This window comes from Oreochromis aureus, linkage group 9 (assembly GCF_013358895.1).
Source record: "Oreochromis aureus strain Israel breed Guangdong linkage group 9, ZZ_aureus, whole genome shotgun sequence".
Taxonomy (NCBI): Eukaryota; Metazoa; Chordata; class Actinopteri; order Cichliformes; family Cichlidae; genus Oreochromis; species Oreochromis aureus.
The window spans coordinates 19,015,405-19,032,298 of NC_052950.1; the positions used below are offsets into that span (position 1 = coordinate 19,015,405).

General features: G+C 40.6%; 1 protein-coding gene across 2 annotated transcripts in view; it reads left to right on the top strand.

Moving 5' to 3' along the window:
- Window positions 1-16,894, top strand: part of oxsr1b (oxidative stress responsive kinase 1b) — a 41,790-nt gene that overhangs the window by 7,411 nt on the left and 17,485 nt on the right. For both annotated transcript variants that reach the window (XM_031732480.2, XM_039617258.1), the window contains exons 2-4: window positions 2,405-2,517; window positions 8,291-8,399; window positions 14,766-14,907. In XM_031732480.2, coding sequence (XP_031588340.1) covers window positions 2,405-2,517; window positions 8,291-8,399; window positions 14,766-14,907 — 364 coding nt within the window. The remainder of the gene's footprint in view (window positions 1-2,404; window positions 2,518-8,290; window positions 8,400-14,765; window positions 14,908-16,894) is intronic.

Sequence of the window (16,894 nt, forward strand, 5' to 3'; positions counted from 1 at the left end):
GTGGGCCAACTCGCCACTAACTCCTTCACTTACCAAAGCCTGTTGCAAGAGGAGAATGTGCTACTTGCATTGGCAGGCGTCACTTATACACCAGAGAACTTGTGGAAACAACCTTGTTTGTGCGTGCTTGGTGCTAAATGAGAGCAATGAGGGGGCAGTGAAATTACTGCGCACTATACAGGGGAACATTTCCATGCTTTTAGTCCTAAAGTATCATGTTATTCAAGATAATGATCACCCACTTGTGTTTAATTTGCCATAAACTTTAATCAGATTGCAGTCTACATTTTTGTTTTATTGTGCATCAGCATAGTAGTAAGCTAAACAGATTTAAGGGTCTAACGTATGCATTACACTGAAAATGTTGTGTATTGCCAGCTAGAGTTTCTGTTCTGTAAGCCCTGAGTTTTCACTTCAGTAATAGAGCAATGTTTAAAAAAAAAAAAAAAAAAAAGAGAGAGGGAGTGGAAAAAAGGGACTTGTCAGGGATGAAGCTCTTAAGGATATGTAAGGTCAAGCAGAGTCACTGGCTCCGATCAAGCCTGCTTCATGAGGGAGGATCTGCAAGAGCGGATTCATAATTGATGAAAAAACAGTTAAGCCGTACCAAAGAGAATTTGGATGACATGTCGGAGTATAACACTGTTTAACCTTCTTGAACTCTGAAGGAATTTGAGGTAACAGATAAAAGTTATGTTTATTATCCTGCAGTAGCCGTGAATTTTGGATGTGCTGTGCAAAAGGTTTGAGTCACCGTTCTGTTTCTTTTTATTTTGCTTCCAAGGAACCAGACTTTCTTGTAGTTTTTAAAGTGGTCTTCAGCAGTAGTTCATTTTCAGTCCAGTCTTTATATCTTTATACCTTATCATTTATTTATTTATTGTTTTTATATAAAGGTAATTGATACTCTACTGTGAGTAATTTAACCATTAAAAAGTCACCTAACTCAAAGGATTAACAGGTGTTTATACGTAACGGACAACTTCACCGAGAACCAATTTAAACTGTATCTTTAAGCGCTTTGTTACTAGCAGCCTGTCACAAAAACGGCCTATTTCTTTAGTTAATCTATGTAAAAATGCCAAAGATAACAGTTTGACAAGCATAAAACAGCATTAAAAGCCTCATCAGAAATGGTCTCAGTGGATGGGTGGATGTCAAGAAGCCATTATTAAGGAAATGTAATGGAGAAAAGGCTGAGGTCTGCCAAATTACATAAGAACTGGACTGAAAATCAGAGGCAGCAAGTCTAATGGAGTGATGGAGCCAAACTTTTGGTTCGTCCTCAGGCGGTGAAGGCTCTGTCATGGTTTGAGGCTGCAGTTCATTCAGTTGTGTTGAGAATCATGTCACAACTATTGAAATTATGAACACACACACAAACAAGTAGTATCAGATTTTGAGCCACCATGGAGTACCATCTGGAAAGCATCTGATTGGCTTAATTTTTCAGCATGACAATGATACCACACCTCCATTGCAGTGGATTGGCCTCCCCAGAGCTCAGACCTAAACATTATTGAAGCAGTGTGGGATCATCTTGACAGAGAACCGAACAAAAGACAGCCAACATTAAACGAAGAGCCTGAAAAACTTCCTGAAGACTACCTAAAGATTTGCCTATTTAGAGTTCAGACTGTGTTGAAGAATAAAAGTCGTGACACCAAATATTGACTTTTAAGCTTGTTTGAGTTGTATTAAACTCTGTTTTTGCCTTATGTACGGTATCTTAGTTTATGATTGCACCCATTTCAGATTTTCCTTTGGGACGGTACTGGATATCGTATGGACCTTTCCCCTAACATCTGAAGGGTGTGCAGTCAGCCCCAAAATGAGAATAAAACAGTCAGTACACTGTATGATTCAAAGTTGAGTTGTACCATGTAGTTTAGATAATCAGTAGTTCAACCCTCACCTATGACTGTCAACTTTATACAATGACAATGGCAATTTTATTTATATAGGATATTTCATTACATATGATCTCTGTGTTTAACACAGAAGATAAAGACGTAAAAACCTGTGTATAACAGTGCATTGAGGAAACGATGACAGCAAAACAAAAACAAAATCGATCACAAAAACAATGAAATCCCAAATAAAAGTTACTATAGGACAGTTTCCTCCACTGAGTGGCTTGAATCACCTTTAGAGTCAGGGTAAAGAGTTCAGACATCTGGAAGGAGCTTAAAATAAAAAGGAGATACTGATGTGTATCAAACGGTGATTAGAATTTCTCTTTGATGTCTTCTGTTGGAAGTTTTCAGGGCACATATAAGTTTTGGAAAACACCACCCTCCGTCGGGAGAGGCTGGAAAAACATTGCCGGGGAAATGAATTATGACCCACCTTTGAAAGAATGAAGGATCAAGGTGTTAATAACTCGTTTTCTTGTGCGTTTCAGGGAGTGGGGCCACAGCTGTGGTTCAAGCAGCCTACTGTGTACCACGCAAGGAGAAGGTGGCCATTAAACGCATCAACCTGGAGAAGTGCCAGACCAGCATGGACGAACTCCTGGTAAGACCCATGACACTGCTAATTAAATGCATATCAGACTGAACATTTTTGTGACCTTGTTACCTTTTATGTGCAATCAAAGGCCAGCTACTCCCTTACAGCACAAGATTTCATTTAGGGCTTTGTCTCTGTGATCTGTACATGTGGATGGAGTTAGTTCCACCTCTGCTTTTCATTACTCGTTTTCTCCGAGCCCTCCTCCAATCATCCCTGTCACTTCAAACACTATTCTGATTGTTCTCTGAAGAAGGACTCCACTTATACTGCCAGGAAACTATTAGACCACCACGGGACATCTTCCTCAGGGCTGTATTGGAGCCTTCAATACAATCTTTTGCTGCCGCTCAGAACATCATTTGCTTTATGACTTGTGGTTTACATTTTAACAGGAAAAGTAGAGGGATTAATGAAGTTCCTCTGCAGAGAGGGGGGAGGAAAAAAAATCGGATTCTTGCTCGTGGCTCCTGTTCTGGCTTTGTTGATGAAAAGAAGTTTCTCACGCAGCTTATGTATTCGTCTTCTTTTTACCTTTGTTTCCCCCTTCATAACAGGAAGATGGTTTGCTGACAGTTCTCCTATTTCAAAGCAGGCCTTTTTAATAGCACACTACTTGGCTTGGACACAATCTAGGCCAAACTGTGTATTAACTGTCAGTAATGTTTTTCCAGAGCGCGCACACACACTCCAGATTTCAGGTCTTTGCAGGTGATAAATGAGCTGATGTACAGACAGAATCATTTTTTTAAGTCAGCTCTGCTACTCATCCAAGACTCTGTTGGGGGAAAAAAAAAAAAAAACCTGTGGGAAATGAATATTGTGTAAACCTGTATGTGTGCATGGAAGATCACGATAAGAGATTGCTGTTAGCTCACTTGCAATACAACCTGAAAAGGATCCTATCCCCCTGCCACCCCTCGAAATTCTGGAGGATGAATCAGGGGAGTGTTGCTCCTGGATTCTGGGAGCAGGCAGTCACATGGAATACAGCAAGATCGGATTTCCTGCCTACAGTTTCTCCCCTAGCTCCACATCCAGCTGGGTGCCCGGTTAAAGGATTTACTCTCTGAAAGAGCAGCTTTAAATTAGGATGCAACAAGCGTTTGAAATTCTTCCTTTACACTGTAGATGTAGAAGGCCCTGAAGTTTAATGGACAGGTACTTCTGAGCAACTTGCATTGGATCAGTTTGTTAGGAAGCGTATTTACAATCTGTGCTGTGCAGTTGAAATATCCTCTTGCGATTTTACAGTTGTTACTGCTTTTAAAGAGATGAACGTCTTCCTGTTGAGGTAGTAGTTGATTTTATGCTGCGTGGCTGAGTTTTCAGCTTTAAAAGATGTTTAAACTCCACTTTGCTCATTACACCTGTGGTCGATATTGTAGAGGTGTTAAAAAAATATAAATTCCAAAAATGAAAAATTGGTATTTCTGACAACAAGCAGTCTGAATTGAACCATTTCTGAGAACTAGATGACAAAGACTGATTTTTGGTATATTTTGCCTTAGATTTACAGTAGTTTTGTGTGCACGCTGTAGTGACATTGAGTCACAGTGAATGTGCGCGCATGTGAGGTCCAGAGTCGCTGATAATGACGTAAACATTGCTTCTATAGTGGCCTCTCTGTGTGTCTGCATCTGTGTGTTTCTGTGGCACCAGTTTGTGAGCCACCACTGTATTCAGTTGGGGACAATAGCTCATTTATTTTTTTGCTCAGTTTCAAGGCCATCGGATACTGCAGATACTGAATAGATCATTCCTTATATAGAGAAAATACAAGTGGCGTGAAGTGGTAGTCTGTTTCCTGGAAAGTGTAAACTTATTTTGAAGGCACAAGCTGGTGATCAGCCTGGCGTCATTGCAAAGTTTTAGACCCATCACAAGATGGAGGTCGGTGTCACTTCCTGTCATGTTGCATCACTTGTGTCACAAGGACATTTTAAAGAGCATCTTTGCTTCCCCATTTTACCCACTCGTGGTTTAGAAAAATGATGTTGAGCAAGCACTGCTATTATTGCTATCAGACTATATAAACAATATAATTTCGGTTACGGAGAGCAGCAGTTTTATTCTTCCATCAAAGGAAAATCACCACTATTGAAATTACACTGTTTTAACCAAGTTGGGCTTAATTTAATTAAGAATCAAATACATTTTTGTTTAACAAATATCAGGAAAGTGTGCAGGCTGGCACTCACTGGCCACTTTAAAAGAACTCTGTTCAACTGCACGGTAATGCAAATATTTAATCAGCCACTCAGAGCAATGCAACTCTGCTTTGACCTGATAGGAAGGCGGCAGCTTGAATAACCACTTGTTGCAACCAAGGTATGCAGAAGAGCATCTCTGAACACAACACATGGCAAACCTTGAAAATGGGCTGTTGCAGCAGAAGAAAGCGAGTAAATCCCAACACAGTGCCACACTACCAGGTTAATGTTTGTACCAAAATAATCATGTAATAAAAAAACAGAGTGACTAAGTGTGTTTTGGTATCATTTACAAGCATGCAGCTTCTGTCCTCTGCTGTCTCTCTGGATGTTTCATACACACACATATACACAAAGCACTATTTATTTTTTCCCCACCCACATTTTACCAAGACATGCCCCTGTGCTGCCCAAGCTCTGACCCTGAGCTTTTTGTTTAACTGTAATCGTTTAAGCATAACACTACCCAACCCGTGAACAGTAGCCAATCAAACAACGACAGTAATGATGACAGTTTTTGCAGTGACACCAGGATTCTGTCAGTAGCATTAAAACAGGAAGTGAGGGGTCTCTGAGGAGATGAATCATTTATTACATATAAGCTAATGTGCATATTCATACAGCTTATGAATATCACACAGATGGTCATTAATGTAGTTGATTCAACATTTTGTCCTATTTAGGATACCAAAAGTGCTTCTTCTAATTTCTTCAATGGCTTAGATATTAAATCCTAATTGTAATCAGGTCCAGGTGAACTTATTTGTTGTGCAGAGGTGTGTCAGCTGTGTGCTTTGCAGGAAAGATGCACTGAATGAAACGGCTCTATGCGCTGGCATGAAGTCATCGTAACACCCATAGTCAAACAAAGGATAGGGGAAAGACTGGTTGGAGGAAGTAGTTTTGCAATTTTTATGATTTCAGCTTCAATGATCGGTCAACAGAAAGCATATAGAACATGTGGATGACAATGAGGTCTAATAAAAAAAAAAAAATGTCTGACAACAGTTAATGGTTAGCACAGTGACTACATTGCTCAATTTAGGTTTAATGTTTTGACAAACTTCCTTTTATTAAGAGGATTGAAGAAGTATTTCACCTATTGCATAAAGTACAAAGTCAATGACATTGTAGTTTATGCGGGCAAAGTATTTGGAAGATACTTGAACTACTTTTAAGACAAAACACAACGAGTGAGATTCAAGTATTGAAGGTTGCACAGTTAAAAATATAAAAAATGTGTTTTGAGTCATGAGAACATTTCCAGGATCATTGCTGCAGAATGGGTTTACAGCCACCTGATCCTCACAACAAAGAGTCTCCCTTTCTCACATTGTCTGCTGGAAAAGATGAGAACTGCCAATTGCCCGAGGACCATATACCCCCTGTTATCCCATTGTTTTTCTCTGCTGGGGTTACCCTGCCTGGTCCACAGAGCAAAGAGGGAGGGCGAGGCTGTCTCCACTCAAACCAGTTGGTGGCAGCCAACTGGTTGTGTTATACTGATGGGGAAGACGACTCGCATTGCTCACTTTCACTGACAGACTTGAATTTATTCAGCTGCTTGATGATCAAATATAACTTAGTTTAGAAGCCAAGTGTGGGTATGTGGGCTCACCTGTTGGTTAGTAAACTCAAAACATCCGTGAGGTTTCTCAGTGTCTCTTTTTTTTCCTAGTTTATTTATTTATTTTCTGGGACACTTGGGTACTACTGTGTGCATTTAAACATGTCTATAATTTTTGTGGTCCAGTCACTTTCATGCACGCCTGTAGACACCCTTATTATTATGTCACTTCACCTTCTTAACCCCCTTTTTGTCAAATGACTTCTAAGGACATCATGCCATCGCTCACCAACCCCAGCAATTCTTAGGCACTAACTGAAGGACCCAGAGTCAATAGTGATGACTCTGCAGCAGACGCTCGCTGCTGCTAATGCACATTGTGTAGCTAAGCATTTATGCTGATTGAATATCTGACTTTGATTGCTTACTCTTTGGCCCGCAGGCATCTATTGATTGATACCTTAGCTTGAGTATTAAGGTTTCTCCTTTAAGCACCTTACAAGGTGGGGGGGGGGCAGTCATCCTAATACTTGGGGAAATGTAATTTGTGATAAAACCCCAAATCATCTTAAAATGTTGTTTGCACCTTTTGTATCAACAGTATATTTATACTAAATAATATGTTTATACTATAATATGTTCAGATGAAATGTTGTCTATTCTGAATCTGAATCAAAATTATTAGCCAATCACCTTTAAAATTTTAATGTTGTCAAACTTTTCCCATGTTTTTATTTTTATTTTATTTTTTTTTTCTTCAACACAGCAATTCAGCGTTCTGCAGAAAGCATACATTATTTCTGTTTGCACACAACAACAGAATTATTTAAACAAAAATAAACTAAAATTAGCAGATGAGTTTTATCAGCCATCTGGAAAAGCTGACCTTATTATTAAGCCGTGTCACAAACCTCTGCTTTAATGATGGGCTTTAACTTTGTAACGCTCAAAGATTATAATAGCAAAGGTTTGAGCTGTCGCTTGATAAACCAACCTAATTAAAACTATGATATAATATAAAATGCTTAAATTTTCTTTTTATTTGTTTTTTGGACACACAAACCAAACTTTTTGTAATTTGTATTATTTACTCAGCACTCATAACATGGTTGAAGGGTGTTTCTCTTGTCTTTACTGTTTAAATGTTTCCTTTATCAGCTGTTGTGAAAGCCGATATCAACAGATGAACAAATGGCAGCTGATAATTTTGGCACTATTTAACTTATAGCTAAAAGTTTTACTGTTTCTGTATGCATTTGTGCTTTAGACTGCTAGGATTTTACAGGTGGTCGGTGGTCTTATCCTGACACTCTTCTGCTCGAGTGGTTAATAAGAAATAAGTTATGGTGGCTCTGCAGCTACAGGTTCATTCACTTGCCGAGCTTTCAAAACCTGTGTGAATCAGTGGTTCCGCCCCTGAAGTCGGCCAGATTTTATTCCTCTGAGGAAGCTTGTCTGTCCTCGAATGAATTTGGGACTGGTGCTGAAGTGATGGATTAGACCTCTGTGCCAGCATTACCTCAGCTCCCTTCTTTACTCACACAGACACACACACAGCTTTAAAGCTGTATAAAAGGCTGAGTACAGACTGCGTTGTTTTTTTGTTTTTAATCTTTGCAGAGATTTGCATTACACTGACCGTGTCTCTTGTGAATACTGACGTCATTAAAATTTTAAGGATCACGCTAAATTGAAAGAATAGCAGCAGCATCAATGCATTTGTTGTGACTGTTCAGTTTGTTGCCTCCAAGCTTTTCTCATCCTTTTTGGATGAAGTGAAATTATTATATTTAGCTATTAGGCTCTATTTGTTTTGGTTTTTTTAGATGAAATCATAAGTAAGATGTATTGAGTCTTTTGATAGCTCATCTTAGAGCCGACAACTCTGTTAAGAGCTCTAAAAATGTTTTTCTTGCTCTTCAAGCCATTTTAATGAAATGATGATGTTACTGTGTGTGTTAGCAGATTAACATGTATTTCATTTTTTTTCCTTTAACAGAAAGAGATTCAGGCCATGAGTCAGTGCCACCACCCCAACATTGTGTCTTACTACACCTCCTTTGTGGTAAAGGATGAGCTGTGGCTGGTTATGAAGCTGCTCAGCGGCGGTAAGTGATGCTTTTTTTTTTTTCCCTCCCCTTTATTTATAATCTGTCAACACCTATAAATTTAAATATTTGGATTCCCCTCGGGCAATTATATGTAATCTTGTTCTAGAAAGAAATTACTGTCTGAGAGGAAGATGCAAAGGATCCATTTGTTTGTCCTGCCCCCTTAAGTCATGTTATCGGGGTCCACAATTCTTTGGCAAGAGAGTGAGTGTTAGGAAAGCTGGGCTTCTTGCTGTCGGTGATGTTAACTGTGATTGTGGGGAATGTGACAACACTGATCCTCATTGTGTCCCCTGTGAGCTGCATTTCTTTCCGGGCTTTAACTCAGTACAGTGCCGGAGCTAATGACAGGGCAGAGGTAATAACAACCCACAGGCTGGCGTCACGGCATCCATGTGGCAGTGCTGCAATTAACTAGTGAGAGGAGCGTGAAGAGGAGGCCACCATGGAAGAAGAAAATCTCAGAATACAACAGTTACATCTGGAACTGATTGTATTGTTCAGGTTTAATTTCATCAGCAACATGTATTTGCGCTTCTCCATCAGGGTTGTGAGGTAATAGAGATTTTACCTTGGACCTTGCAGAGATGGAAAAGGCATCCAGATAAATGTGTTCTCTGCCAAACTTTTGTCATCTATGAGAGTAATGAGAGTGATGGTGATTTGTTTACAGCGATGCAAAGACCACTCATCTGCCTCTTCAACCTGCTTTCCATCTCAAACACTTAGCTGTTCAAGCACAAATGTACACAAACACCAACATACTAAACATTTACACTCCCTTGGTACTCCAGTCCTCCTGTGTAAACAGCGTCCCACTGTAACGGATAGTGCCCAGGTGGCGTGCTTGGCGCACTCAGATACTCGAGTCAGGAGTCCCTTGGCAGCCGTCTTGCAGCTGTGCCCAGGGCGCTGTGCCCGCCAAGCGACGCTTAAGCAAACGGCCAGCTTCACAGCAGGAGCAGACACCACTCAAGATGGGCTCTCTCGTTCCCCTTATCCCAGTTTAACAGAAGGCCTTGATGTTGAGTTTTATTGTGCAGAGTAATTAAATGATGGCCATGGCGACGTCTGCCATGGAGACGGACCTGAAATGAGGTCGAGTTTATAGACCATCACTCCACAGGCAGAGCATACCAGCCCAGAGGAAGGCCAGCTTCTGTCTGCAGCTGCTGTGGCTTGATGGAGCGTAAGAAACCCTCCACCCTACAGCTCCACCCTGACTTGTTTTTTATGCTTCTGGAAGACTGATGACAGCTCAACAATTGGTCAGATAAACACTGGACATGTTTTGGATATTTTTTTAAAGACATTTTGAACAGTTTTTGGCTAAAAAGTCAAGTTCATCAGGTGTCATTGCTAGTAGAGGAAAACATTGCTCTACATACTGCAGCACTTATTATTATGTTGACTAACAAAAGGAACTCTAAATGGGGTAATTTTAGCCAGGGAATAACTTGGTTACTTTAACTACCCCACAGTTAGAATTCTAACAGTGTGAGACTGATAATGCAGACAAATGTAATCAGCCTCTCAAGTGAGTCTCTTATCCTGCTGACAAACTCCAAGGTCCCCTTCTTGGACTGCAGGTGGTGATTATAGTCTTTGTTCTCTGCAGCGTCAGGCAGCAGAGCCCATGAACCAGTTCTCCACCTGCGCAGTTTCTGATTAGCGTTGCCCGGCTGTCCGTACTAGTGCCCGACCAAATTAACAGAGACTGAAGTTTGACTACAGGAGAGGATGCTCTTTGAACAAGCAGCTAAATAATATTGAGGACCTCTTTGATAGGAACTTGGCCAATAAGGTGATAACTTAAACCAGAAAGAGCTGGGCCTAGCTGGTTAGCTTAACTTTATTCATGAGTGTCTCTTAGGTAGGTGAAAATGAAAATGCAGTACATCTGGGACTGCATGCCTTTGGAAAATCTGTGTATGGGAAAACGGTACTGCAAACTATAAGAGACCTGTTGAAGTGGACACTAATCTCAGTAAGTCGTCGAGATCATAGACGGTGATTTGGAGAATGTGAAAGCCAACGAGCACAGAAGCAGAAAAAATTAGATCACTAAAAGTAGTTGGTAAATTGAAGCCAGTTCTTAGAGTGGTTTCTAAAGGTTTCTAACTAGTTGAATGCCAAGTGTCTGACTTGGCATGTTCAAGTGCCATTTAGGGGTTTTCCACTCCTAACTGGCAACACGCCTGAGGACTAGCATGTGCTGCTGGGATGAGAGTGGCACGCTGTTAGCCACCTTTTGATAAGTAGTAAGTTGGTGATGATGCTTCTTTAGTATATGTGCCACAGTGTTGTAGATTTAGTGTTCCCTTTAATGTATTTGAGCTCTAACCCTAACACGGGACGGATGTCTTATCTGACTCTCCCATTCAAGGCTGAACTTGCAGAGTTGAGTTTCAAAGTTGCGCTGCAGGCATAGTTTTTCAGGAAATTCCTGTTCTGAATGTGACATGTGAAGGACGGTTTCATTACAGCGTCGCTTAACCTGTCACTGACTCAACTCACAACGAAGTAACATTTTCGGAAACCCACGGGGGTGGAATGAGTCGTGCCAAAGCAAGAAAAGGAATGCGTTTCCAGATTAATCGGCAGCTTTTCCCGGCCAACTGTACCTTCACTGCTGCTGAGCTCAATGCACTGCCACCCAAAGCAGAGCCCAGCTGACAGCAGATATGATTGAATTTAGCACATGAAAAAGCTCTGCCGAGTTCGGAGCCGGTGGATTTCTCAGATCGTAGTGTGGTCCTCAGCTACTGCTAAAAGCTGATGGGGAGCTTTTCGAGGCGTCTCCAGATTCGCAGGGGGAAGACTATGAAATCCAACCCTCCTAAAATTTTGCATCTTATTAAAAGTTTCTGACAGAGGCTTCTTTCAGTCTGAACCAGTAACCATATTTTTACACCACCCTTGCCTTGCTGCAACCCCTCCCATATGCTGCCGTCACTTTCTTCCTCCAACTTTACTTGGCATTCCCCATTGGCCTTTTGCACAGTTGGCAACAGCTCTCACTTCCCCATACCCCTCCTCCCCCTTTTTACTCTCTCATCCTCTCTCTAGATCTCAAAGTGATCATGAGAATAGACTGCAAAGGTGATGTTCATAGATAAAGCAGAGAAATGGAAAAGTGCTGCCTCTTAGTCACTCTTTAAAAAAATGTTTTAATTGATTTCTTTTTAAAATAAAATGTGCATGGATGTAATTGAAATAATGATTTTTGCACTGTTTATATTGTCCACAGTGCACTCCACTGTGAAGGCTTAATTTATTCCCTGTGATTTGTATGAACTTGTCCTCTGGATTTCTAACCCATCAGGTGTCTTTCCCATGCAGAATGAACCTTTGGACTGTTAACCTGTCAGTCATTGTCAGTTTGCTAAAACAACCTAATGAGGCATGAAGAGTTCAATCAGATGAATCTGAAAGAGGCTGACAAGGCTGGCATTTAGTAATCCTCCAAAGCCTGCATCATGCTGTGTGTGTTTGCACTTGCGGGACCTTTTCCTAAGGCCACTTTAGTTTAAAAGAGACTTGTCAGCAGCCTTGCCAGGCAGTGGGATTCTTGCACGATTCATGAGATCACAATCACAAGAGAATCAATCTCTCCAGATTTCAAGCTATGCACTTGTAGCCAAGCAGTCAGTTACTCAGCAAGCAGTGTTCCATGAGAAACTACTGGCCAACACCTGAAACATGCAGCTCTGAGCATGTTATAAGTGAGATATAATAGCTGCTTTGTCCAGTCACCTGCCAAGCAGTTCTGTGAACGTGCTTTCCTGCAAGTATCTGCTACTTATAAATTGCTTCTCTACTGTAACTGCACTCAAAGTGCTTTTTTTACTACAGCCCAATCAAATGCACACATCCTCATACAAGTGCTTTTTTTAATACTTAAGTGCTTTGTCTAACATTTGAACACACATTTGCATAGGGGGTGACTATCTTGCCCAGGAATACTTCAACAGGCAGACTGGGGAATCGATCCTTTGGATTGATAGACCCTCCCACTCTACCTACTGAGCCTCAACAGCCCTGTTAGTGGACTTCAGAGGTCCTGGTCGGTGTGTGTTCTGAAATAAAGACTTTTAGTAATGATCTTTTAATCTAACTCTTGGCAAGAAAGTGAATTGCTACATTGCCTTATAATAAAGTGATGCTTTTATTTAATAGTATAAAGATCAAGTGGAGTCATGACTTTTCAAATTCTCTTGTGCAAAAAGCCTGCAAGGTCTGCCACATTAGCTTCATAATCATCCTATTATTCATCTGTTAGCTCATTTGGACTACATAACCCCCTGATTTGGATTTGGCTCTGTTCACCTAGCCTCCTTTTCCACAAAGCTTCCCTCATTGTCAGCTGTCACCTCTTTCCTTCTCTCCTCCATCGAGCCATTTCACATATGGAGATGGAAAACAGACTGAGCAGAAGCTCTGCGAGAGGAAGGAAACTATATACGAAGAAGGGGAGGAAAAAAAATCAAACCGGCTGCCTTTTCTCAATGAGCTTCAAAGAGCCGTCACATCAGAGATGCAAAGCTGCACTCTTCTTTTACTCTCCCAGTTCACTCCTTCACATGCTCACGTACACACCTATTTTTTCACACAAACACACATATAGGATGCATTTCCTGCTGATCCTCATGTGTTTTTTTTTTCCCTTGAATTTTCTTTGTTTCATTCCCTCAGCGCTGAATCACATTTTCTGCTTTGCACCGTCACTGCGCGATAAACCCGTTGAACTCATCGTCTCTCCCTCGCTCCCCTCTTCCTCTGCCTCTCTGTCTCGCTGTGTCTACGACTCTGCAATAACACTGTCTAGTCTCAGGTGGCCCATCATCCTCGGCTCGTCTGGGGTAATGCAGTGAGTGCTCGACTAAGTGCCGCAGGCGAAGACATCCTGAAATGATTGAGCAAATAAATATCTTTGCACCTCTAGTCTGGCATTGTTTGCTAAAACACAATCAATTTAATCCTGGAATTGTCATGAGCCGTCGCCGGACCTTGAAGGGACCTTTTTCCAGCTTTTGTTTTAGAGTTGCAGGGACAGATGCACAGTGTGGCTGTGTGACGTTTGTGTCTCGCTGCAGCACAATAAAGGTTGTCAGGCAAGTGGCTTTCTTTTCGCTTCTCTGCTTTGTTACCACTCACCAGTGTCGCCCAATTTTCTGTCACACACAATGCAAATAACTCGACCTCTTGTCAGAGAGGTATTTGTTTTTTTGTGTGTTTTTCTTTTTTTATTTTGTGGAAAGCTGCACAAAGGAGCTTGTATACTGACAACAGTCAGTTATAGCACTCTTTTATGTAACAGGAGCAAAGCAGTTGGAGACACAGTGACCTGTCTTTTTGGCTCTAATCAGGCCAGGTCAGTTAACACATCTACTCTGGTTCTCCATTCACTCCATTCAAACAACTGTTTGACTCGTAACCTCAAATGATGACATACCCCCCCCCCCCCCGGTGTGGATTTTGATCCATTTCCAAAGCCATTCACGTCAGGTTGTGCTTAGTTTTGTCCCCTTTCAGCTAAGATCAATAATCAAGGCTCAAATCACTGAGCTGTGCTGAAATTGATCTTAAAATGTTCCGTAATTACTTAAATCTCTGGAAATAATCTCTGCATATATTGTATATTTTATTTTCTGCACATGCTGTATATATGGTGTTTATTTATTGTGATTTGCTGGCCTTTCTTCTAGCACCAATGCGGGACCGTATTTAGTTGTACTGTTGTACAAAGTATGACTGTGCTATGGCAATAAATAGTTAAAGTTATAATGTGATACTTTACACTTTCATCAGAAATTCAAGCGTAGCTGCTGTTTTCTTATTTCATCTTAAAAATCCCAGCACAGTAGGGATTCTTCTAAAGGTTGGGCTTACCCTTTGGTTATTAATGTTCTGGCTTGTTCCAGTCTCCTTCCATTTCCCCATCTCTTGTTTGTTTTGCCATTGCCAAATTAAAAGGTCATGGAGCTGTTTATGGTTAAAGTACTCTATCTTAACAAAGCTGAATGATTTGTTTTTTCCTTTTAATTAAATCAGTTTTACTGGAGCTGGGAGAAAGAGCCTTGTGTACCTCAAAATCTAATTTGTCCAAACAATGTAAGATTATACTTTGTGTTATCTTGACTGAATGTCTGCCAGTCCATGAGGAAGTATGTGTTTTCATAAAAAGGTTTTGGTTTGGAGTAGACTTAACAAATGATACACGCTGGCCTGCGGTGACTCTGGTTCATCATTTACAACAAGTAGCAATTTTTCTGACCAGTCTGAACATTGTTGAAAAGTGATTGTTAGCAGTAAAGTCAAATGAAGAGTTGCAATGTAAGTCGAGATGTTTTTGCTTTCCAGGCTCAGTGCTGGATGTGATCAAGCATATCATCTCACGAGGGGAGCACAAGACCGGCGTCCTGGATGAGGCCAGCATAGCCACAGTGTTGAGAGATGTTCTTGAGGGCCTGGAGTACCTACACAAGAACGGACAGATCCACAGGTAACCGGGCCTTTTATTAGCAACATAATAAAACGGGCACAGGGATTTTTATCAGTACTAAGCACACAAACTTTATCAGACTTAACCTTGAGGGTTTATTGAGCAGAAACGCAGCCCCTGATATTCTCTCTTCTGTCGCTCTAATAAGTGTCATGCTAATAATGTGTCTGCTTTGCTACCCTTGAGGTTATGTTTTTACGCTGGGCAGTTTGCATTTGTATTGAAGCATATGTGTGAACACAGTTTAACTGCAACATTAAACCACATCATGCTAACTGCATAGAAGAGATTCCTGTATAAATTTATGGCAGGCCACCAAAATTTGCTGTTTTTGACATGCAGATTTAATTATTGGTACTTAATATTAATGAATACATAAATCAATGGCTGCTCTCACTGGGCTCATTAAAGGTTTTTATAATGGAATATATCAATCACACATCTGTAGTATAGCTGTTCTGTTTCTTAAACAAACAGAAAAACAAATGAATTAAAAAAAACAGGCCTAAACTTTGACTTAACAAAGTATATTAATACAGTTTTAAATAGCCATAGCTGAATTCGTGTGTGAGATGGTTAAGGGGGTTAAAAATATTAATTAAAAAAGTTAAGGTTGCGCAAATCCGGTAATTGAACTCATACATTTTCTCAATGAAGTCATTTCTCATAATGCTAATATAACAATATTGCTAGAGCCTGCACTTCTTTGCTATCCTCGTGTTTTGTTTTTTAAACCACAATTGGCGCAAGTTCATGCCCCTTCTCCATCATCATGGATTTCCAAGCTAATGGGCTGTTCAGAGTCTCTGTACACTGCACTGTCCGAGGTAGCTAGGAAGAGGAAACTTAAACTTGCTAATGCTAGCTCTACTTCCATAAACCCGCAGATAGTAACTGATCTCAGAGCATGCTAGTCTTCCCATCAATCTTCCATCAAAGTCCAGAGGTTTATCCACAAGGGGCATGAATAAAGAACCAGAAAAGGCTGGTGACATCACAGCTTGCCCAGCTCCAGCCTTTGTAAACCGGACACGGCCATGAGAATGACACATGCTACAGATTCCAGGGGCTCATACTCAAATAGTTAAATTAATAGCCACCTGAAACTGGAAGATGACAGTAATTTTTAGGACAGATGCACATAGGTGAGAAGGTGTGTGTGTGTGTGTGTGTGTGTGTGTGTGTGTGTGTGTGTGGTTTTTTTTGTTTGTTTTTTTGTCTGGTTTTTGTTTTTGTTTTTGTTTGTTGTTTGTTGTTTTTGTTTTTTGTTTTTTCCCCCTTTTTCCCCCTCCCCCACCGGATAAACACTGCCTGCCCAGCTTACCCTGAAGGAAGGCCACCCACTGATATAAATACAGATATAAATATATTTTATCAATACAGATATTTCATATCTGTATTGACTAGATGGTTAGATTGTTAGAGGTTGCAGCCACCTGCTGTTTGAACCTTCTGTTTTGAGGGGCAGCCAATCAGGAGAAAGTTGTCTAAAAAGTATGGAATACGAGTTGAAATGGTTTCTTTCCCACAGCATAAACAGAGATGCTACAGTAAGGTCCAGTATAAGATAACGACTCATTTTGAACTTGCTTGATTTTGATTTAAGAAAAGGATATGTTTGTGGTTTGTATCAGATTAGTCATCAGATGAGGCATTTGACTGCACACTAGTAATGGACACATTCACTTCTGAAGGTCAGGGTCGTTGTCATGTATATTGTGACGTGGCAATATACTACACTTCACCAGTGGGATGCAACAAATGGGGGGGAAAAAAGCAGCAATGATTGCTTTGTGGCTTACCACTTAAGAATGATCGTGAATGAAAACCAGTCTGTTCAATTTAGATGTATCATGTTAGTTTAAAAACTGTGAAGGCGTAATTACTGTTTTTTTTTATAGGTGCTGAAAAGCATCTGAAAGCAGACTCACAGCTTTCACAGGCTAATGATGATAAAGAGTTTCTCTATGAATATGCAAGTTAAATG